Below are 26,422 nucleotides of genomic sequence, written 5' to 3' on the forward strand. Positions count from 1 at the left end.
TAAGCCCTATGGTGTTTTTTGTTGGAAAAAAAATAATAAGACAGTGTCTTATTATCGGGGAAACACGGTATCCAGAAACACAGTCATATAAATGATGACATCAATATTGAGTCTTTTTACAAGGGGACCCTTCTAATTTCCCTTACTGTTTGCCGGCAGCCCGAACACGGGACTTTGGGCCTGATTCAGGTTTGTAAGCAAAGCAAAAAAGCAAACAACTGGGCAAAACCATGCTGCACTGCAGGTGGGGCAGATGTAACATGTGCAGAGAGATAGATTTGGGTGGGGTGTGTACACACTGAAATCCCTATTGCAGTGTAAAAATAAAGCGTTCTAACATTTGTGGGCTACATGCAAAAGCAGCTAGTATTTACCCTGCACAGAAAAAAAATATAACCCCCCCCCATAGGCAAAAGCAGGGAGGGTTTCTGATTGCCCGGAAACCCCATCCTCTTGGCATCCTCTTGGCCAGCCGCTCAAATTATTACGCTAGCAGTAGTGTATAATATGAATACAGATCTGCGGCACATGTCCTGTGGTAGTGTCTTACCCTACCAAGTTTGCTGTGTGTGTAGATCTGAGCCCTCAATCAGTGCCCTGGACCAGAGAGTAGCTGTCAGGAAGAAGAGACAGGAGCCTTACCCTGAGGTGGGAGAATGTGTTCTTAGAAATTGAAGTTCTGTCTCTTCTGGCTCTATTATGTTTGTGTTTTCATTTTTTTTAGGAGCTGTTTAACCTTTTCCTGACCACTTATTTTATTTTTGTATTAATTAAATATGTTTGATACAGCCTATACTATATACCATCTATAGTGTTAAATATAAATACAGTATTCCATTCACTGTCTAGTGTATAAAAGACCAATGTTTACATTAATGTCCAGTGTTACTAGGTTCTTCTACCGCTCCCCCAGACTCCCACACTTGCTCCAATTTTTTGCAGAGTGGGAGATTGTGGATTGCATTTGAAAGCCCCCCTCTAGAAATCCTGTGTTTGCCCCTGCACCCAAATCTAATTCTCTCTGCACGTTACATCTGCCCCACCTGCAGTGCATCTTGGTTTTGTCCATTAGTGTGCTTTTTTGCTTCGCTTACAAACCTCAATCAGGCACTTTATCGAAGTGTTACATGATACGTAATACACAAGTGATGTTAATGTATCATGTGTTGTAAATTTTAGCTGTATAAAAGATGAGATCTGATGTCATGACTTCAACATTTATCTACCAGCATATTATTTATTTACCAGCATATTAGAAGGAATAACATGTCCAATAGTGAAAGAAAATCCTAAAGATATAAGTAGTCATCAATCATGAAAGCACTTGGTCTGCATCCCTGTTATATGGTCGTGGAATTTATCAGTGCTTCTGATATTCTTATAACATAAGTTGGGATACATTGTTTTATTTATGCCACGCTTCATAAAATGCAAAGTGCCGTCATCCTAACCAGGTTCTTCCCTTTCCATCTCACTTCATATGGCCTCTTGTTTGCTACAATCCTAAAGTGCTTAGCTGCCAGGGGTTCACTACGGCTGGCCGGCGGTCGGGCTCCCGGCGACCAGCATCCCGGCGCCGGGAGCCCGACCTCCGGCTTACCGACAGCGTGGCGAGCGCAAATGAGCCCCTTGCGGGCTCGCTGCGCTCGCTACGCTACGGGCACGGTGGCGCGCTACGCGCGCCACACTATTTTATTCTCCCTCTATGGAGGTCGTGGACCCCCACGAGGGAAAATAAGTGTCGGTATGCCGGCTGTCGGGCTCCCGGCGCCGGTATACTGAGCGCCGGGAGCCCGACCGCCGGCATACAGAAGACCACCCGCTGCCAGCTGTCCCTGTTTTCCAGATGCAGTCCCAGGTATCCATCATTTGTCTCTGGAAACCGTTTCCTGGACTATTGAGAAACTCTGGATTAACCGTTCCATTCTATTCATCTTATTCTTTATATTTTATATAATCCCCACAACCGGAAGTTATAATGCAGGCTTTATACATTTATCTTTCTTTAGGTGGGGTGTCTAAAACCCAAAAACATAACATTAGAGCCTTTGCTCAGTAAACGTACTATGTTGAGATAGCGATTGCATTGAACTGATTGCAAAAATTTAAGACAACACAGAACAAAGCTATAGAACTATATAAAATAAACATTAGGGGGGAAAGCACAAATAGCTATTTAACAAAAACCCTCACCAAATGAGCTGGTGAATCCAAGTCTTTCAAGCTGTAAAATAATCTGCTACCAAAATGTTCAGCACACGTTTACACCACAGTAAGTGAAACAGCAGTCATAGGGGCAGATGTATTAACCTGGAGAAGGCATAAGGAAGTGATAAACCAGTGATAAGTGGAAGGTGATAAAAGCACCAGCCAATCAGCTCCAATATCTAAATTAACAGTTAGGAGCTGATTGGCTGGTGTGTTTATCACATTGTACTTTTCACTGGTTTATCACTTCCTTATGCTGTCTTCAGGCTTAATACATCTGCCCCATAGTTCTTTAACACCCATCACCTACAAACGGTACACAGTGGAGGCAGCCATTGTGTGACAAAGCAGTTTATGACTTATCAGGATGGACTGGCCATCTGGCACTTCTGGCAAACCCCTGAAGGCCTGGCTGAGCAGTTCCACCTCCTGGAGCTCTGCTTGGTCAGCATGATGAGACGGGGGAGGGCAACGAGGAGGCTACATCCCATGACTCATGATCCTGTGATGCGTGTCCATGCCTTATTTTTCATGTACATGTGTACACAAAAAATGCCAGGGCCAATTCTTGCTCCCAGTCCACCCCCGTCTGAAAGTTGGGACAAGACTGAGCCTCAATTATGTCTAGTTCCTAGTGATCTGATGTAGATCCCACAGAATGGCTACCTCCATTGTGTCTAGGCTATAGGTAGACTTTCATTCCTTTTGCCCAGTTATGTCCTCTTTAATTTTGACTATGCAAACAAATTAAGTGAACCCCATGCTTTACTAAGGCATGCAAATGATGGATCTTATTCCAATGCACCTGTGGATACTTTATGGATTGTCAGCATGCACTTTTCTGTACAGTTATGTAAAAGCATGATCAACCTCCATCAATCGCTGCAGCTAGAATTACTGCCCCTCTAGAGTTGTGTCTTGGAATAAAATCTCCCCAAATCTTAAATGAAAACTATCATCTAATTGTACTTTATGCTGTATTGTGCAAAATAAATACCAATTTTTAAATTGCAGTTTATTTGATAAAGATAGAATGCCCTTGTTATTACGCTACAATATATTTGATCAGAAAGTAAGGGGTATACTTACTAATCAGCAGCTTTTCAAAGCCACTGATTGTCATCGGTTCTGCAGAACTTTGCTTTTAACATTATTTCAAATTTATATCTAGAATTGCCAAGAATTGGTGGCTATGAAAAACTTTTGCTTAGCAAACATACATCTGATTGCTACAAGACAGTGAAACCTGGAAGCTGTAACAGAGAACGAAAAAAAAGAACAAAAGAAAGAAGGGACAAAAAGAAAGAAAGAAAGAAAGAAAGAAAAGGAAAGAAAGAAGGAAGTAAGGAAAGAAAACTAGAAAGAAGGAAAAAAAGATAGAAAAAAAAAAAAAGAAAGAAAGAAAGAAGGAAAGAAAAAAAAAGAAAACAAATAATAAACATCCCTAAATATTACATGATAACTGCATTTTTCTGAATGAAATAAGGTTATTAAATAAAATTTGATGATAGTTTTCCTTTAACTTGGACCTGTCACCTACAGTATATACAGTAGACTTGAACAATTCATGTGCACCAATCAGTGACTTTCTAAGAACCAATGAGATACATTGTGCCTCACTGGTGACACGGATTCCTAGCGCATTAAGGGCTGTATTCTGATGAATGCTGATCAGCCTTCCCCCCCAATGCCTGCCACTGTTGCTGCTGACAGGGTACATATTACGTTAAGTGTTAACCTTAACTTTTTTTTTTTCCCCTACCAGAATAAAAATCAACATATCACAATGAATAGTACTAGATTATTTGCTACACAATCGCTTATATATTATTACAATCACAACATACATTCGTTACATTTGAGTGAACAAATGATTTTTTCTCTTTTCGCTTTGCAATCCTGTTATTTTTTTTTTTTATGCTGATTATGTCTCACATATATAGAAAAATCGGGCACTGTCCTGGCTGCAGGCGCCAACCAGACGCTAAAAACATCTTTAAAAATCAACGTTGCCAATTTCCATGTAGCCTTCCCCATACATGTGTCTTATTGTCTCATCTTGTTTTACGTAATCTTCTTTTTTTTTTTTATCTAAGAGTTTGTTTTTTTGAAAGCATTCCTTTCTGTTTCAATTAGGATTCCAAAACTGACCATTATTCTGTGTAATTAACCAGATTGGCCTTCAGAATAGGTGCACTTTAGACGCCAGGTCCGTATACAGAACATTTGTGGTTTTACGACTTGCCTGCCTATTCTTCCTAGAAATGTATGAACCATTTAATGCACAAACCTGAATCTGGTTATTTTGTCCAATACACTTCAGTATGACCCTTTAGTAACAGTTATAGCCATTGACTTGAGTTGTGATTTAATTTCACAGGTCCCTGGGAACTTTTGAAACATATTGGGGTAGGGGGTCTTTCAAGAAAAATAAGGACTGTAATTATAATTAAAAGAAGGAAAATGTGCTTTCCAGTAACTTCTTCGCTACTTCTATCTATAGTTCAAAGGTTAGAGTCAACTGACTTTTTTTTTTTTTTTTTTAATTATAGGTTGACCTGTATATTTTAATTAATTAATTATGTATTTTTAATACTACTATTTTAAGAAGGGGAATATTTTTGTTTTATACAGTAGACCAGAAAAAAAGCATAAAGTAGCATTGTATCACTGCATGTATGAAAACAGAATAATAATCTTATATATGTTTTCACGCCAATTTCTACCAGGAAAATTCACTTTGTTTCCAATCGCCTTCATTAGAACAATCGCCTTCATTATTTTGCCTTTCTCTGTAACATTCGTCATGATTTGGCTGGGGATAAGTGCTTAGAGGGTTGCACTATGTCGGTGCAAAATTTTATTTTTTCTCCTTTTTGGATGCTTTCTTCTTGTTCCCTCCTGAAGGCGCAGGAACCTTCCCTTCCTGTTTCACAGCAGCGTTAAGAGTAGCAGTCCCTGGAATATACACGTTCTGTCTGTAGTCAGGAACATGCTGCAGAGTAAATTGAGGCCCGTAACAGGCCCCTAGACCCATAGTCCCCGTTCCGCATCCAATGTTGGAATTTTCAGCAGCTTCTGTAACACGAAAGGGAAAAAGGTACATTTAAAACGGCACACAAATGCGGGAGAAAGGGGGCGGGGGATGTATCAAACCATACATAGAGAACAGCCAATCAGATTCTAGCTATCATTTATACCCCTTTTCCACTATCTAAAAAAACACAGGTAAATGCATGGGGATGCGCATTTACCCGTGTTTTTTGCTAGTGGAAAAGGGTCCCTCTGCAAAATCCCGGATCAAGTGATCCGGGAATCCTACCCGGGTAGCTTACCGGGTTCAACACGAGTTCAACCCGGTAAGCTGTGCAGTGTAAACGGAAGCATCGACACGACTCCCATTCACTGTGTATGGAAGGGCGACGCGCGTCACCAGCAGCGTCACCAATCGCCGGGTTGGTGAGTGTAGTGGGAAAGGGGGCTGAGCACGGGCCGCAGCCAGGTAGCTCCAGTGTCAGACTCCCGGCTGCGACCCGTGCTTCTAAGGTGGAAAAGGGGTATTATTTGGGGCTGCCTAGGCTGTCAGGATTTACTGGGGATCGGCCTAAATGAGGTAGCCCAGGCAGTGTGGGTTTGAAAAAGACATCCCGCTTCTTATCACAGAGTAACATGTGGAGCTCTTATGTTGAAGTCGAGAGATACGGTAATGTCTCACCATGCATTTGATTTTGACAGTATTTTGGATTTAATGTTTGTCTTTTATGGACCTTAGATGGAGGCGCCCATTATTAATATTTATTTATTAATAGATCAGTCCCAAAAATAGGTCAGTTTGGAAGGAAAAAGGACAAAGCATAGTTGACCGGCACTGGGATGCTCTCTTTAAGTGAGGCAATCAATAACATGCTCTATGTATTGTATGGGATTCACTGGGGTGCTCTGTATTGTATTGTGGTCACTGAAGTGCTCTCACTATTCTATGGTGCTCACTGGGAAGTATACAATATTTTATGGCATTCACCAAGATGCTCTCTGTACAGTATGGATGTCACTAGAATGCTCTCTTGATAGTGTATTGGTCACTGGGATGCCGCTGTATTGTATAGAAGTCTCTAGGATTCTCTCTGTATTGTATGTTACTATACTTCTTTATGTTTTGGGTACAAGTATAGGGTTTGATATATTCACAATGTCACAATGACACAATGACATGGCCAGAATGTCAAAATTGTGGATTTCAACAGTTAGAATGTTGACAATAGGATTTTAAATGTAAATCTAACCATAAGCCTTACATTAATTATAGCCTAACTTTAACTGCAGCCTAAATGTAATCTAACCTTAACCCAGAAATTGGGTGTTGACATTCTGGCTGGCAACATTCCGGCTATAGGGGGTCATTCCGAGTTGATCGCTCGCTGCCGATTTTCACAGCGCAACGATCAGGTGAAAAAATGGCATTCATGCGCATGCGTATGCCCCGCAATGCCCACGCGCGACGTATGGGTACAAAGCTCTTTGTGGTTGTGCACAGGTTCTAGCGAAGTTTTCCTTCGCACTGACAGCCGCAAGAAGATTGACAGGAAGGGGGCGTTTCTGGGTGTCAACTGACCGTTTTCAGGGAGTGTTTGCAAAAACGCAGACGTGTCTGAAAAAACGCAGGCGTGGCTGGGCGGGTATATGACGTCAAATCCGGTCACGAATAGGCTGAAGTGTTCGCAAGCGCTGAGTAGGTTCAGAGCTACTATGAAACTGCACAAACTGTTTTTGCAGAGCTCGGCTGCACATGCGTTCGCACTTCTGCTAAGCTAAAATACACTCCCCAGTGGGCGGCGGCATAGCGTTTACACGGCTGCAAAAAACTGCTAGCGAGCGATCAACTCGGAATGACCCCCATTGACATTCAACTTGCAGACAATTGGGGTCCCTTGATGGGCTGCATGCTTAAAAGCTTTGGCCAAAATATGACAAAAGCCTCTCTGTTTTATTTGTCACATACACACAGATTGGCAGAATATTACTCTTAGCTCATATACAAAAGTCTTTCTGTTTTGTATACATATATGGCATTAATACTGCCACGTAGCTGGTACCATGTACAATATGGGTACAATCAAGAGCGTGCTTATTTCTTTTCTGTTTTGTTTCAAAAAAGTAGTACAGCTGCAGACGTCAGTGATTGGCAGTCTGCAGCCGTTTGGGGGCGTGAAGGGGGCAGCAATGGCCTCCGTTTCACTAAACGGATGCGTCGCCTACTTAATACAAAGTGCTCACAGCAGCTGTGGGATGGGCGGTTCGGCATACCGGCTGCCAATCTCTTAACGGTACGCCGGACCGTACCGCTGTACTTTCACCCCTGACTGTGTGTCACATTTATGAAGAAGTTGTGAATATTACACAGCATGCACAATAGTTTTAGAAACTAACCAGTTGCTGACGCCAGGATCATGGCCTGAAGCCTTTCTGTTTCCACAGGGTTGTTTGGCCAGACCCCGGCTTCCTCTGCAGGTTGAGCGCTAAGAAATCAGACATTCAGCGGGAAACAAATAGAAAATGAGGATGTTATTATTTCATGATGCAGAAACTTTTCATCTCCTACACAGTCACGTGCATAGGCAAACGCAGGGGGGTTTCCGGTTGCCTGGAAACCTCTCCTCATGGCAAGTGGCTCAAATTATGACAACAATAGCAATGGTATATAATACGATTACTGGAGCTGCTGCCACATCTTGCAGTTTAAGGGACAGAGCAGAGCTGCTGCACATGCCCAGAGGTAGCAGCTTCTTCTAACAAGTTTGCTCTGTGTGGTTCTGAGTCCTCAATCAGTGCACTGGACCAGAAAGTAGCTACCAGAAAGAAGAGACAGGAGCCTTAACATGTGGTGGGAGAATGTGTGCTTAGAAAGTGCAGTGCTGGTTCTATTATGTTTGTGTATTTATTATTGTATGTTTAATTGTTTCCTGACCACTTATCTTATTTATGTTATTTAAATATGTTTGCTACAGCCTGTACTATAGACCAGATGTAGTGTTAAATATTAACCTGTATTCCATGTTCTGCAGAGTAAGAGATTGTGGATTGCATTTGGAAACCCCCCTCTACAAATCCTGCGTTTGCCACTGACGTGTCTATCAGTAATGTACACCTATGCCACGGACTCAGTGGTGCCCGCCACAACAGGCACAGTGGGGCAATTGTTCTGCTACTGCCCATTTGTAGCAGCACTTGCATAAAGTCACAGGCAGGTGACAGTCAATAGATGCAGCTGCTTCTGCGTCCACCTCTGTATCACGCTGCCAGCACTGTCTACTTTGTCTTCTCTATGTGATTATGCTAATTGCACGATGTAATTATCTATTTATGTGAAATTGTTAGCTGTTCTTATGCAACGTAGGGGGAGATGTATCAAGGCTTCTAAAGAGTAAAGAAGTGGAGAAGTTGTCCATAGTAACCAATCAGCTTTAACATATCATTTTATAGAAAGTACTTGATAAAAGCTACATCAAAGCTGATTGGTGCAATGTCCGCTTCACTTGGTTTCCATGCCCACTTCTTCAATCTTTAGATGTCTTCATAAATCTCCCTCTTTTATTTGGCTTGTTCAGCCGTATGGAACGCTTGTGATGCCTTATAAATAAAATATAATAATAATAATAATAATAATAATAATGCAACAGAATTTCATAGAAAATGTTTACGAAATGTACTAACCCGCTTGTCCCAGGCCTTTGCGCCTGTGAGAAGTGCCAGTCCATGTTGGCCTGCGCCTGCTGAAAAAAAGAGGGGAGGAAAATAATTAAACAAATTAAAAAATTGTAATGAGCATTATGAGATTCTAGACGTCTCCTCAGAATTAGTAGTAATTCACTGGAACTGTAGAACGTGCCTTAAATTTGTATTTAAATAAACATTAAAAAAAATATAATATTTTCCCATGTTATGTTCTATAAAAAAAAGAAATTATTACAATTAACTGATCTTTCATGAGTACACTGATATAAAATGTACACTATGTGTTACCACAATATACAGAGTACACCGATATAAGATGTACAATATGTGTTACCACAATAGTCCACAGAGTACACTGATATAAGATGTACAATAAGTGTTACCACAATAGTCCACAGAGTACACCGATATAAGATGTACAATATGTGTTACCACATTAGTCCAAAGAGTACACTGATATAAGATGTACAATATGTGTTACCACAATAGTCCACAGAGTACACCGATATAAGATGTACAATATGTGTTACCATAATAGTCCACAGAGTACACTGATATAAGATGTACAATATGTGTTACCATAATAGTCCACAGAGTAAACTGATATAAGATGTACAATATGTGTTACCATAATAGTCCACAGAGTACACTGATATAAGATGTACAATATGTGTTAACATAATAGTCCACAGAGACAGAGTACACCGATATAAGATGTACAATATGTGTTACCACAATAGTCCAAAGAGTACACTGATATAAGATGTACAATATGTGTTACCACAATAGTCCACAGAGTACACCGATATAAGATGTACAATATGTGTTACCACAATAGTCCACAGAGTACACTGATATAAGATGTACAATATGTGTTACCATAATAGTCCACAGAGTACACCGATATAAGATGTACAATATGTGTTACCATAATAGTCCACAGAGTAAACCGATATAAGATGTACAATATGTGTTACCATAATAGTCCACAGAGTACACCGATATAAGATGTACAATATGTGTTACCATAATAGTCCACAGAGTAAACTGATATAAGATGTACAATATGTGTTACCATAATAGTCCACAGAGTACACTGATATAAGATGTACAATATGTGTTAACATAATAGTCCACAGAGACAGAGTACACCGATATAAGATGTACAATATGTGTTACCACAATAGTCCAAAGAGTACACTGATATAAGATGTACAATATGTGTTACCACAATAGTCCACAGAGTACACCGATATAAGATGTACAATATGTGTTACCACAATAGTCCACAGAGTACACTGATATAAGATGTACAATATGTGTTACCATAATAGTCCACAGAGTACACCGATATAAGATGTACAATATGTGTTACCATAATAGTCCACAGAGTAAACCGATATAAGATGTACAATATGTGTTACCATAATAGTCCACAGAGTACACCGATATAAGATGTACAATATGTGTTACCATAATAGTCCACAGAGTACACCGATATAAGATGTACAATATGTGTTACCACAATAGTCCACAGAGTACACTGATATAAGATGTGTTACCACAATAGTCCACAGAGTACACTGATATAAGATGTACAATATGTGTTACCACAATAGTCCACAGAGTACACTGATATAAAATGTACAATATGTGTTACCACAATAGTCCACAGAGTACACCGATATAAGATGTACAATAAGTGTTACCACAATAGTCCACAGAGTACACCGATATAAGATGTACAATATGTGTTAACACAATAGTCCACAAAGTACACTGATATAAGATGTACAATATGTGTTACCACAATAGTCCACAGAGTACACCGATATAAGATGTACAATATGTGTTACCATAACAGTCCACAGAGTACACTGATATAAGATGTACAATATGTGTTACCACAATAGTCCAAAGAGTACACCGATATAAGATGTACAATATGTGTTACCATAATAGTCCACAGAGTAAACCGATATAAGATGTACAATATGTGTTACCATAATAGTCCACAGAGTACACCGATATAAGATGTACAATATGTGTTACCATAATAGTCCACAGAGTACACCGATATAAGATGTACAATAAGTGTTACCACAATAGTCCACAGACTACACCGATATAAGATGTACAATATGTGTTAACACAATAGTCCACAAAGTACACTGATATAAGATGTACAATATGTGTTACCACAATAGTCCACAGAGTACACCGATATAAGATGTACAATATGTGTTACCATAACAGTCCACAGAGTACACTGATATAAGATGTACAATATGTGTTACCACAATAGTCCAAAGAGTACACCGATATAAGATGTACAATATGTGTTACCATAATAGTCCACAGAGTACACTGATATAAGATGTACAATATGTGTTACCATAATAGTCCACAGAGTACACCGATATAAGATGTACAATATGTGTTACCATAATAGTCCACAGAGTAAACCGATATAAGATGTACAATATGTGTTACCATAATAGTCCACAGAGTACACCGATATAAGATGTACAATATGTGTTACCATAATAGTCCACAGAGTACACCGATATAAGATGTACAATATGTGTTACCACAATAGTCCACAGAGTAAACCGATATAAGATGTACAATATGTGTTACCATAATAGTCCACAGAGTACACCGATATAAGATGTACAATATGTGTTACCATAATAGTCCACAGAGTACACCGATATAAGATGTACAATATGTGTTACCACAATAGTCCACAGAGTACACTGATATAAGATGTACAATATGGGGTATATTTACTAAGCTCCCGATTTTGACCGAGATGCCGTTTTTTCTTCAAAGTGTCATCTCGGTTAATCTCGGTCATTTACTAAACACTAATCACGGCAGTGATGAGGGCATTCGTAATTTTTTGCTAGTTCAGGTAAAAAATTACGAATGAATACACCATCGGTCAAATTACGCCTGTTTAGATATGAATCTCGGTCATTTACTAAGAAGTGCAAAGCAAAAAAACACAAAACACTGCCGTGAAAAATTACAACTCGTAAAAAAGTCCTAAAAAAAAACAGACCTGCTTTTTTTTTCCGTGATTTGAGATGCATGCAGGGATCCATGAGATCCGTGCATGTATATCAGTGGGAAGGGGTGGGAAAGTGCTTATTTTTGCCAAAAAAATTGCGTGGGGTCCCCCCTCCTAAGCATAACCAGCCTCGGGCTCTTTGAGCCGATCCTGGTTGCAGAAATATGGGGAAAAAAATGACAGGGGTTCCCCCATATTTAAGCAACCAGCATCGGGCTCCACTAGCTGGACAGATAATGCCACAGCCGGGGGTCACTTTTATACAGCGCCCTGCGGCCGTGGCATCAAAAATCCAACTAGTCACCCCTGGCCGGGGTACCCTGGGGGAGTGGGAACCCCTTCAATCAAGGGGTCCCCCCCCCCCAGCCACCCAAGGGCCAGGGGTGAAGCCCGAGGCTGTCCCCCCCCATCCAATGGGCTGCGGATGGGGAGGCTGATAGCCATTTGTGATAATGAAAAGATATTGTTTTTAGTAGCAGTACTACAAGTCCCAGCAAGCCTCCCCCGCATGCTGGTACTTGGAGAACCACAAGTACCAGCATGCGGCGGAAAAACGGGCCCGCTGGTACCTGTAGTACTACCACTAAAAAAATACCCAGAAAAACACAAGACACACACACCGTGAAAGTATAATTTTATTACATACATACACACATACATACATACTTACCTTATGTTCTCACGCAGGTCGGTCCTCTTCTCCAGTAGAATCCAAGGGTACCTGTTGAAGAAATTCTACTCACCAGATCCATGGGTCCAGGCTCCTCGGCAAATCCAGGGTTAATCCACGTACTTGAATAAATAAAAAAAAACGGTGTCCCGACCACGAACTGAAAGGGGACCCATGTTTGCACATGGGTCACCTTCCCACGAATGCCAGAAACCCACTTTGACTTCTGTCTAAGTGGGTTTCTTCAGCCAATCAGGGAGTGCCACGTTGTAGCACTCTCCTGATCAGCTGTGTGCTCCTGTCCTCACTGACAGGCAGCACACGGCAGTGTTACAATGTAGCGCCTATGCGCTACATTGTAACCAATGATGGGAACTTTCTGCCCTGCGGTTGACCTAAAGTGACGTCACCGCTGAGCAGAAAGTTCCCATCATTGGTTACAATGTAGCGCATAGGCGCTACATTGTAACACTGCCGTGTGCTGCCTGTCAGTGAGGACAGGAGCACACAGCTGATCAGGAGAGTGCTACAACGTGGCACTCCCTGATTGGCTGAAGAAACCCACTTAGACAGAAGTCAAAGTGGGTTTCTGGCATTCGTGGGAAGGTGACCCATGTGCAAACATGGGTCCCCTTTCAGTTCGTGGTCGGGACACCGTTTTTTTTTATTTATTCAAGTACGTGGATTAACCCTGGATTTGCCGAGGAGCCTGGACCCATGGATCTGGTGAGTAGAATTTCTTCAACAGGTACCCTTGGATTCTACTGGAGAAGAGGACCGACCTGCGTGAGAACATAAGGTAAGTATGTATGTATGTGTGTATGTATGTAATAAAATTATACTTTCACGTTGTGTGTGTCTTGTCTTTTTTTGGGTATTTTTTTAGTGGTAGTACTACAGGTACCAGCGGGCCCGTTTTTCTGCCGCATGCTGGTACTTGTGGTTCTCCAAGTACCAGCATGCGGGGGAGGCTTGCTGGGACTTGTAGTACTGCTACTAAAAACAATATCTTTTATTTTACAACAAAGGCTATCAGCCCTCCCATCCGCAGCCCATTGGATGGGGGGGGACAGCCTCGGGCTTCACCCCTGGCCCTTGGGTGGCTGGGGGGGGGGGACCCCTTGATTGAAGGGGTCCCCACTCCCCCAGGGTACCCCGGCCAGGGGTGACTAGTTGGATTTTTGATGCCACGGCCGCAGGGCGCTGTATAAAAGTGACCCCCGGCTGTGGCATTATCTGTCCAGCTAGTGGAGCCCGGTGCTGGTTTTAAAAATACGGGGGACCCCTACTCTTTTTGTCCCCCGTATTTTTGGGACCAGGACCAGGCGCAGAGCCCGATGCTGGTTGCTTAAATATGGGGGAACCCCTGTCATTTTTTTCCCCATATTTCTGCAACCAGGATCGGCTCAAAGAGCCCGAGGCTGGTTATGCTTAGGAGGGGGGACCCCACGCATTTTTTTTTGTGATTTTACATTGTTTAATTAAATAAAAAAAAAATAAGAACCCCAGCACGGATCACACAGATCCGGCCGAGATTGATTGTAAAAAAAAACGGCAGTGTTTTGCTAATCACTGCCGTAAAAATAGGAAAAAAAAAACGAATTACATCGACATCGGAAGCAAAGAAAAATACGAATACGACAGCTTAGTAAATCCATCGTAATCAATTCAAAAAGTTGCAGTTTTACACTGTCGATGTCATTCGTGATTGAACTTTGACCTATTTTCGGAAATTACGAATCTTAGTAAATATACCCCTATGTGTTACCACAATAGTCCACAGAGTACACTGATATAAAATGTACAATATGTGTTACCACAATAGTCCACAGAGTACACCGATATAAGATGTACAATAAGTGTTACCACAATAGTCCACAGAGTACACCGATATAAGATGTACAATATGTGTTACCATAATAGTCCACAGAGTAAACTGATATAAGATGTACAATATGTGTTAACATAATAGTCCACAGAGTACACCGATATAAGATGTACAATATGTGTTAACACAATAGTCCACAAAGTACACTGATATAAGATGTACAATATGTGTTACCACAATAGTCCACAGAGTACACCGATATAAGATGTACAATATGTGTTACCATAATAGTCCACAAAGTAAACCGATATAAGATGTACAATATGTGTTAACATAATAGTCCACAGAGTACACTGATATAAGATGTACAATATGTGTTACCATAATAGTCCACAGAGTACACTGATATAAGATGTACAATATGTGTTACCACAATAGTCCAAAGAGTACACCGATATAAGATGTACAATAAGTGTTACCACAATAGTCCAAAGAGTACACCGATATAAGATGTACAATAAGTGTTACCATAATGGTCCACAGAGTACACCGATATAAGATGTACAATATGTGTTACCATAACAGTCCACAGAGTACACTGATATAAGATGTACAATATGTGTTACCACAATAGTCCAAAGAGTACACCGATATAAGATGTACAATATGTGTTACCATAATAGTGCACAGAGTACACTGATATAAGATGTACAATATGTGTTACCACAATAGTCCAAAGAGTACACTGATATAAGATGTACAATATGTGTTACCACAATAGTCCACAGAGTACACTGATATAAGATGTGCAATATGTGTTACCATAATAGTCCACAGAGTACACTGATATAAGATGTAAAATATGTGTTACCATAATAGTCCACAGAGTACACTGATATAAGATGTACAATATGTGTTACCACAATAGTCCACAGAGTACACCGATATAAGATGTACAATATGTGTTACCATAATAGTCCACAGAGTAAACTGATATAAGATGTACAATATGTGTTACCATAATAGTCCACAGAGTACACTGATATAAGATGTACAATATGTGTTAACATAATAGTCCACAGAGACAGAGTACACCGATATAAGATGTACAATATGTGTTACCACAATAGTCCAAAGAGTACACTGATATAAGATGTACAATATGTGTTACCACAATAGTCCACAGAGTACACCGATATAAGATGTACAATATGTGTTACCACAATAGTCCACAGAGTACACTGATATAAGATGTACAATATGTGTTACCATAATAGTCCACAGAGTACACCGATATAAGATGTACAATATGTGTTACCATAATAGTCCACAGAGTAAACCGATATAAGATGTACAATATGTGTTACCATAATAGTCCACAGAGTACACCGATATAAGATGTACAATATGTGTTACCATAATAGTCCACAGAGTACACCGATATAAGATGTACAATATGTGTTACCACAATAGTCCACAGAGTACACTGATATAAGATGTGTTACCACAATAGTCCACAGAGTACACTGATATAAGATGTACAATATGTGTTACCACAATAGTCCACAGAGTACACTGATATAAAATGTACAATATGTGTTACCACAATAGTCCACAGAGTACACCGATATAAGATGTACAATAAGTGTTACCACAATAGTCCACAGAGTACACCGATATAAGATGTACAATATGTGTTAACACAATAGTCCACAAAGTACACTGATATAAGATGTACAATATGTGTTACCACAATAGTCCACAGAGTACACCGATATAAGATGTACAATATGTGTTACCATAACAGTCCACAGAGTACACTGATATAAGATGTACAATATGTGTTACCACAATAGTCCAAAGAGTACACCGATATAAGATGTACAATATGTGTTACCATAATAGTCCACAGAGTAAACCGATATAAGATGTACAATATGTGTTACCATAATAGTCCACAGAGTACACCGATATAAGATGTACAATATGTGTTACCATAATAGTCCACAGAGTACACCGATATAAGATGTACAATAAGTGTTACCACAATAGTCCACAGACTACACCGATATAAGATGTACAATATGTGTTAACACAATAGTCCACAAAGTACACTGATATAAGATGTACAATATGTGTTACCACAATAGTCCACAGAGTACACCGATATAAGATGTACAATATGTGTTACCATAACAGTCCACAGAGTACACTGATATAAGATGTACAATATGTGTTACCACAATAGTCCAAAGAGTACACCGATATAAGATGTACAATATGTGTTACCATAATAGTCCACAGAGTACACTGATATAAGATGTACAATATGTGTTACCATAATAGTCCACAGAGTACACCGATATAAGATGTACAATATGTGTTACCATAATAGTCCACAGAGTAAACCGATATAAGATGTACAATATGTGTTACCATAATAGTCCACAGAGTACACCGATATAAGATGTACAATATGTGTTACCATAATAGTCCACAGAGTACACCGATATAAGATGTACAATATGTGTTACCACAATAGTCCACAGAGTAAACCGATATAAGATGTACAATATGTGTTACCATAATAGTCCACAGAGTACACCGATATAAGATGTACAATATGTGTTACCATAATAGTCCACAGAGTACACCGATATAAGATGTACAATATGTGTTACCACAATAGTCCACAGAGTACACTGATATAAGATGTGTTACCACAATAGTCCACAGAGTACACTGATATAAGATGTACAATATGTGTTACCACAATAGTCCACAGAGTACACTGATATAAAATGTACAATATGTGTTACCACAATAGTCCACAGAGTACACCGATATAAGATGTACAATAAGTGTTACCACAATAGTCCACAGAGTACACCGATATAAGATGTACAATATGTGTTACCATAATAGTCCACAGAGTAAACTGATATAAGATGTACAATATGTGTTAACATAATAGTCCACAGAGTACACCGATATAAGATGTACAATATGTGTTAACACAATAGTCCACAAAGTACACTGATATAAGATGTACAATATGTGTTACCACAATAGTCCACAGAGTACACCGATATAAGATGTACAATATGTGTTACCATAATAGTCCACAGAGTAAACCGATATAAGATGTACAATATGTGTTAACATAATAGTCCACAGAGTACACTGATATAAGATGTACAATATGTGTTACCATAATAGTCCACAGAGTACACTGATATAAGATGTACAATATGTGTTACCACAATAGTCCAAAGAGTACACCGATATAAGATGTACAATAAGTGTTACCACAATAGTCCAAAGAGTACACCGATATAAGATGTACAATAAGTGTTACCATAATGGTCCACAGAGTACACCGATATAAGATGTACAATATGTGTTACCATAACAGTCCACAGAGTACACTGATATAAGATGTACAATATGTGTTACCACAATAGTCCAAAGAGTACACCGATATAAGATGTACAATATGTGTTACCATAATAGTGCACAGAGTACACTGATATAAGATGTACAATATGTGTTACCACAATAGTCCAAAGAGTACACTGATATAAGATGTACAATATGTGTTACCACAATAGTCCACAGAGTACACTGATATAAGATGTGCAATATGTGTTACCATAATAGTCCACAGAGTACACTGATATAAGATGTAAAATATGTGTTACCATAATAGTCCACAGAGTACACTGATATAAGATGTACAATATGTGTTACCACAATAGTCCACAGAGTACACTGATATAAGATGTACAATATGTGTTACCACAATAGTCCACAGAGTACACTGATATAAGATGTACAATATGTGTTACCACAATAGTCCACAGAGTACACCGATATAAGATGTACAATATGTGTCACCATAATAGTCCACAGAGTACACCGATATAAGATGTACAATATGTGTTACCATAATAGTCCACAGAGTACACTGACATAAGATGTACAATATGTGTTACCACAATAGTCCACAGAGTACACTGATATAAGATGTACAATATGTGTTACCATAATAGTCCACAGAGTACACCGATATAAGGTGTACAATATGTGTTACCATAATAGTCCACAGAGTACACTGACATAAGATGTACAATATGTGTTACCACAATAGTCCACAGAGTACACTGATATAAGATGTACAATATGTGTTACCATAATAGTCCACAGAGTACACCGATATAAGATGTACAATATGTGTTACCATAATAGTCCACAGAGTACACTGATATAAGATGTACAATATGTGTTACCATAATAGTCCACAGAGTACACCGATATAAGATGTACAATATGTGTTACCATAATAGTCCACAGAGTACACCGATATAAGATGTACAATATGTGTTACCACAATAGTCCACAGAGTACACCGATATAAGATGTACAATATGTGTTACCACAATAGTCCACAGAGTACACTGATATAAGATGTACAATATGTGTTACCATAATAGTCCACAGAGTACACCGATATAAGATGTACAATATGTGTTACCATAATAGTCCACAGAGTACACTGATATAAGATGTACAATATGTGTTACCATAATAGTCCACAGAGTACACCGATATAAGATGTACAATCATAGGCGTGCGCAGCACATTTTATTAGGGGGTGCACCGTCGGAGGGGTGTGTCTAGCACCGCCTTTTGGGCGTGTTTAGCACCATCTATTGACGGTCAACGCAATATAAAATATCCACCCTTGTACCAATCCTAATAAAGCAGATACATTGTCAGATGTTGTGGTGTGCACCAAACAAACACCCCTGATGGCACTCACTGCAATTACAGTGCTCCTCCTCAGCCTGGTCTGGATCCCCCTCACTTTCCCCTGTAAGCTGCAGCAGCTTACTTACAAGTCAGCCACTCACTGACACTGACAGTCGCAGACTAGTACTGCTGCTGCTGGAAAAACAAGTGACGTGTAAATGCTGCTGCAGACCGCCTGCCAGTATTGAACTTGTCTTCCTAAGAGGAACGCTGGCTGCATGCTGATCCTCATCAGTGTCTGGCGTTGGCATAGCATAGAAGGAGAGAGGTGGGCATGTGGTGGGTGTGGCGGGTGGGCGTGCGAGCAGCATGACATCATCACGTCACATCACGCTGTTTTTGTACATGGAGGTGGAGCCGGGAGTTTGAAAGCCGGTGGCAGTGGCACCCTTGATTAACCCAGGCATCCGGTCAGTAATGCAGTCCTGACAGGGTGCAGCGCAGAGGGGACAGTAATCTGCCTGCTCGGCAATCGCTGTATCAGGCATGTGAGATCGGGGTGCCAGATATAAGGGGGTGCCTGTGCGCACCAGGCACCCCCCCTGCGCACACCTATGTGTACAATATGTGTTACCACAATAGTCCACAGAGTACACTGATATAAGATGTACAATATGTGTTACCACAATAGTCCACAGAGTACACCGATATAAGATGTACAATATGTGTTACCATAATAGTCCACAGAGTACACTGACATAAGATGTACAACATGTGTTACCACAATAGTCCACAGAGTACACCGATATAAGATGTACAATATGTGTTACCACAATAGTCCACAGAGTACACCGATATAAGATGTACAATATGTGTTACCATAATAGTCCACAGAGTACACTGATATAAGATGTACAATATGTGTTACCACAATAGTCCACAGAGTACACTGATATAAGATGTACAATATGTGTTACCACAATAGTCCACAGAGTACACTGATATAAGATGTACAATATGTGTTACCATAATAGTCCACAGAGTACACTGATATAAGATGTACAATATGTGTTACCACAATAGTCCACAGAGTACACTGATATAAGATGTGCAATATGTGTTACCACAATAGTCCACAGAGTTCACCGATATAAGATGTACAATATGTGTTACCATAATAGTCCACAGAGTACACCGATATAAGATGTACAATATGTGTTACCATTATAGTCCACAGAGTACACTGATATAAGATGTACAATATGTGTTACCACAATAGTCCACAGAGTACACTGATATAAGATGTACAATATGTGTTACCATAATAGTCCACAGAGTACACTGATATAAGATGTGCAATATGTGTTACCACAATAGTCCACAGAGTACACCGATATAAGATGTACAATATGTGTTACCATTATAGTCCACAGAGTACACCGATATAAGATGTACAATATGTGTTACCATAATAGTCCACAGAGTAAACCGATATAAGATGTACAATAAGTGTTACCACAATAGTCCACAGAGTACACCGATATAAGATGTACAATATGTGTTACCATAATAGTCCACAGAGTACACTGATATAAGATGTGCAATATGTGTTACCACAATAGTCCACAGAGTACACCGATATAAGATGTACAATATGTGTTACCACAATAGTCCACAGAGTACACCGATATAAGATGTACAATATGTGTTACCATAATAGTCCACAGAGTACACCGATATAAGATGTACAATATGTGTTACCATAATAGTCCACAGAGTACACCGATATAAGATGTACAATATGTGTTACCACAATAGTCCACAGAGTACACTGATATAAGATGTACAATATGTGTTACCATAATAGTCCACAGAGTACACTGATATAAGATGTGCAATATGTGTTACCACAATAGTCCACAGAGTACACCGATATAAGATGTACAATATGTGTTACCATAATAGTCCACAGAGTACACCGATATAAGATGTACAATATGTGTTACCACAATAGTCCACAGAGTACACTGATATAAGATGTACAATATGTGTTACCATAATAGTCCACAGAGTACACTGATATAAGATGTGCAATATGTGTTACCACAATAGTCCACAGAGTACACCGATATAAGATGTACAATATGTGTTACCATAATAGTCCACAGAGTAAACCGATATAAGGTGTACAATATGTGTTACCATAATAGTCCAAAGAGTACACTGATATAAGGTGTACAATATGTGTTACCACAATAGTCCAAAGAGTACACTGACGTAAGCGGTTCAGCATTATTTACCGATGGTCAGTATGTCGGCCATCAGAATACCAACAACGGCATCCCGGTCGTCAGTATGCCGGCAGCAGAGCGAGCACAAAGAGTCCCCTTGCGGGCTCGCTGCGCTCACCACAGGTTCTATTCCCACTCTATGGGTGTCGTGGACACCCACGAGTGGGAGTAGCCGGTATCCTGACCGCTGGGATCCCGACTGCCAGCAAATTAACTGCATCCCGATATAAGATGTACAATATGTGTTACCGTAGTAGTCCACAGAGTACACTGGTATAAGGGGATCCGGTCATGTGACCGGCGCTTGGTATCCCGGTGTTCACCCGCTTACCAGCTCAACAGTCAGCATGCTGACTGACAGGGACTATTCCCACTCGTGGGTGTCCACAACACCCATAGAGTGGGAAGAGAACCTGCGGCGAGCCACCGAGCCTGCTGCGTGGTGATAGTCACGCAGAGTACACCTGAATAACTGTGACAGGGAAGGTGGTCCCTCTCAGCTCTGGGCCCCATAGCAGCTGCACTCCCTGCACCTATGGTGGCTACACCCTGTATATAACACATGTAACTGTGACAGGGAAGGTGGCCCCTCTCAGCTCTGGCTCCATAGCAGCTGCACTCCCTGCATCTATGGTAGCTACACCCTGTATATAACACATGTAACTGTGACAGGGAAGGTGGCCCCTCTCAGCTCTGGGACCCATAGCAGCTGCACTCCCTGCACTTATGGCAGCTACACCCCTGTATATAACACATGTAACTGTGACAGGGAAGGTGGCCCCTCTCAGCTCTGGGCCACATAGGAGCTGCACCCCCTGCACCTATGGTAGCTACACACTTGTATATAACACATGTAACTGTGACAGAGAAGGTGGCCCCTCTCAGCTCTGGGCCCCATAGCAGCTGCACTGCCTGCACCTATGGTAGCTACACCCTGTATATAACACATGTAACTGTGACAGGGAAGGTGGCCCCTCTCAGCTCTGGGCCCCATAGCAGCTGCACTCCCTGCACCTATGGTGGCTACACCCTGTATATAACACATGTAACTGTGACAGGGAAGGTGGCCCCTCTCAGCTCTGGCTCCATAGCAGCTGCACTCCCTGCATCTATGGTAGCTACACCCTGTATATAACACATGTAACTGTGACAGGGAAGGTGGCCCCTCTCAGCTCTGGGACCCATAGCAGCTGCACTCCCTGCACTTATGGCAGCTACACCCCTGTATATAACACATGTAACTGTGACAGGGAAGGTGGCCCCTCTCAGCTCTGGGCCACATAGGAGCTGCACCCCCTGCACCTATGGTAGCTACACACTTGTATATAACACATGTAACTGTGACAGAGAAGGTGGCCCCTCTCAGCTCTGGGCCCCATAGCAGCTGCACTGCCTGCACCTATGGTAGCTACACCCTGTATATAACACATGTAACTGTGACAGGGAAGGTGGCCCCTCTCAGCTCTGGGCCCCATAGCAGCTGCACTCCCTGCACCTATGGTAGCTACACCCTGTATATAACACATGTAACTGTCACAGGGAAGGTGGCTCCTCTCAGCTCTGGGCCCCATAACAGCTGCACTCCCTGCACCTATGGTGGCTAACCCCTGTATATAACACATGTAAATGTGACAGGGAAGGTCTCCCCTCTCACCTCTGGGCCCCATAGCAGCTGCACTCCCTGCACTTATGGCAGCTACACTCCTGTATATAACACATGTAACTGTGACAGGGAAGGTGGCCCCTCTCAGCTCTGGGCCCCATAGCAGCTGCACCTCCTGCACCTATGGTAGCTACACCCTTCTATATAACACATGTAACTGTGACAGGGAAGGTGGCCTCTCTCAGCTCTGGCCCCATAGCAGCTGCTCTCTCTGCACCTATGGTAGCTAAACCCTGTATATAACACATGTAACTGTGACAGGGAAGGTTGCCCCTCTCAGCTCTGGGCCCCATAGCAGCTGCACTCCCTGCACCTATGGTAACTACACCCTGTATATAACACATGTAACTGTGACAGGGAAGGTGGCCCCTCTCAGCTCTGGGCCCCATAGGAGCTGCACCCCCTGCACCTATGGTAGCTACACCCATGTATATAACACATGTAACTGTGACAGGGAAGGTGGCCCCTCTCACCTCTGGGCCCCATAGCAGCTGCACTCCCTGCACCTATGGTAGCTACACCCTTGTATATAACACATGTAACTGTGACAGGGAAGGTGGCCCCTCTCAGCTCTGGCCCTATAGCAGCTGCACTCTCTGCACCTATGGTATCTACACCCTTGTATATAACACATGTAAATGTGACAGGGAAGGTGGCCCCTCTCAGCTCTGGCCCTATAGCAGCTGCACTCCCTGCACCTATGGTAGCTATGCCCATGTATATAACACATGTAAATGTGACAGGGAAGGTGGCCTCTCTCAGCTCTGTGCCCCATGGCAGCTGCACTCCCTGCACCTATGGTAGCTATGCCCTGTATATAACACATGTAAATGTGACAGGGAAGGTGGCACCTCTCAGCTCTGGGCCCCATAGCAGCCGCACTTACTGCACCTATGGCACTTACTGCACCTATGGTAGCTACACCCAGTGCCGGTGCTACCTGCTCAGCAAGGTCTGCAAAGCAGCGAGGCGCCTGGCTGAAGAGGCGCTGTCCCCGCTCTGCTACCTTGCTGATGCGCCATGTTGCTGCCGGCTCCCGCTGCATCTGTTACACTGTGACAGGCAGCGGCACCAGCAGTATGAACAGATCTCCTGTGCGTCAGCCCTCCCTCCCCACCCCGCTCCTCCCCCGTCCATGTCATCCTGAAGACAGGCAGCAGCATCGCCTCCCATCTGTCACTGAAGACACATAAGTCTTAAGCCCCCCCCCCCCTCTCTCCCCTCCCGTCTGTGGTGGATTCAGATAGGGGTCACAGGAAGTCACATGATGTACATTTGACAGTGCACTGTGTCTGGAGGAGCAAGCTGTCGTAAGAAGAGGAGCAGCCAGCCGGCCAGTGTAGCAGCCTGCAGCCCTAGCAACCAGCCACAGAGTTGCTGAGACTGGTAAATAGTACTGCTGCTGATAAACAAAGGAGGGGGATAGTATATCATACCCTCCAACTGTACCTTTTTAATCGGTACAGTACCTTTTTTTCATGGTCTGTACCAATTTTTGCCTCCCCAAACTTCCATTGAAAGTATAGGAAAAGGGGCGTGACCACGCCCCCTTTGCCCGCGGCCACGCCTCCTTTCAGATTTGTACCGATTTTTCTGTGTAAAATGTTGGAGGGTATGGTATATTCCATACCTCCCAACTTTCTTTAATTGTGGAGCGCACGCTCTCGAAAAGGGGGTGTGGCCTATGAAAAGGGGGCGTGGCTTCGCGCGGGGGTGGGTGGGTGTCGTGAGCCACGCCCCGTTTCCGTCACTGAGGGGGCATGCCCAGCGCTTTGTGAGCCGCTGGCATGCTCCCTCTCCCTCTGACTCCACTGAATAGACGCTGTGCGCATGCGCACAGCGTCTATTCACCGCTGCTCTGCTAAGCAGAGCAGCGATTGACAGAGCCTCCCAACTGACCCCCCCACCGCGGGACACTGTGGCCCGCGGGTGGGACAGTCCCCAAAAAACGGGACTGTCCCGCGAAAATCGGGACAGTTGGGAGGTATGATATTCATGTGTGCTGGGGAATGGGGGGGGGATATCATTCATGTGTGCTGGGGAATGGGGGGGGGAGTATCATTCATGTGTGCTGGGGAATGGGGGGGGAGTATCATTCACGTGTGCTGGGGAATGTGGGGGGAAGTATCATTCACGTGTGCTGGGGAATGGGGTGGGAAGTATCATTCACGTGTGCTGGGGAATGGGGGGGGGGGAGTATAATTCATGTGTGCTGGGGAATGGGGGGGGGGGAGTATAATTCATGTGTGCTGGGGAATAGGGGGGGGGAGTATCATTCATGTGTGCTGGGGAATGGGGGGGGAGTACCATTCATGTGTGCTTGGGAATGGGGGGGGGAAGTATCATTCACGTGTGCTGGGGAATGGGGGGGGAGTATCATTCTTGTGTGCTGGGGAATGGGGGGGAAAGTATCATTCACGTGTGCTGGGGAATGGAGGGGGAGTACCATTCATGTGTGCTGGGGAATGGGGGGGGAGTATCATTCATGTATGCTGGGGAATGGGGGGGGGAAGTATAATTCATGTGTGCTGGGGAATGGGGGGGGAGTATCATTCATGTGTGCTGGGGAATGGGGGGAGGGAGTATCATTCATGTGTGCTGGGGAATGGGGAGGGGGGAGTATCATTCATGTGTGCTGGGAAATGGGGGGGGGAAAGTATCATTCACGTGTGCTGGGGAATGGGGGGGGGGGAAGTATCATTCACGTGTGCTGGGGAATGGGGGGGGGAGTAACATTCATGTGTGCTGGGGAATGGGGGGGAAAGTATCATTCACGTGTGCTGGGGAATGGGGGGAGGGGGTATCATTTAGGGAAGCCAATCCCGGGCCATTTTTTCATTCCCGGGTATCGGGATTGAAAAATGGTCAATCCTGGGATACCCGGGATTGGCTTTAGATTGTGTCCGGCTGTCGCCCCGCCCCTCCCTACCCGCCCTGCAGACATAAAAAAACCCTACAAACCTGCACAGCGAGGTAGCGGGTGAGGAGGATCCGGTGGGTGAGTGCAGGTGAGCCGGTGGGTGAGAGCAGGTGAGCCGGTGGGTGAGTGCTGGGGAGCCGGCGGGTGAGTGCTGGGGAGTCCGCCGTACTTTCCGGCTCTGTGGCTGCTGACAGCGCAGCGTGACCTCACAGGCACAGGTCACGCTGCGCAGGGGGAGACAGGAGGAGGAAGCTGGGCAGCTCAACGCTGATCCCTCAATCC

At 42.7% G+C, this 26,422-nt stretch overlaps 1 protein-coding gene across 2 annotated transcripts in view; it reads right to left on the reverse strand.

The window, feature by feature from the left end:
- Window positions 1-1,808: 1,808 nt before the first annotated feature.
- Window positions 1,809-26,422, reverse strand: part of LOC134933551 (protocadherin gamma-B3-like) — a 103,371-nt gene continuing 78,757 nt past the window's right edge. For both annotated transcript variants that reach the window (XM_063928856.1, XM_063928855.1), the window contains exons 2-4: window positions 8,920-8,978; window positions 7,636-7,724; window positions 1,809-5,286 (exon numbers count right to left, since the gene is read on the reverse strand). In XM_063928856.1, coding sequence (XP_063784926.1) covers window positions 5,069-5,286; window positions 7,636-7,724; window positions 8,920-8,978 — 366 coding nt within the window. In that variant the 3' untranslated portion in view covers window positions 1,809-5,068. The remainder of the gene's footprint in view (window positions 5,287-7,635; window positions 7,725-8,919; window positions 8,979-26,422) is intronic.

The sequence above is a fragment of the Pseudophryne corroboree genome, chromosome 6 (genome assembly GCF_028390025.1).
Source record: "Pseudophryne corroboree isolate aPseCor3 chromosome 6, aPseCor3.hap2, whole genome shotgun sequence".
Lineage (NCBI taxonomy): Eukaryota > Metazoa > Chordata > Amphibia > Anura > Myobatrachidae > Pseudophryne > Pseudophryne corroboree.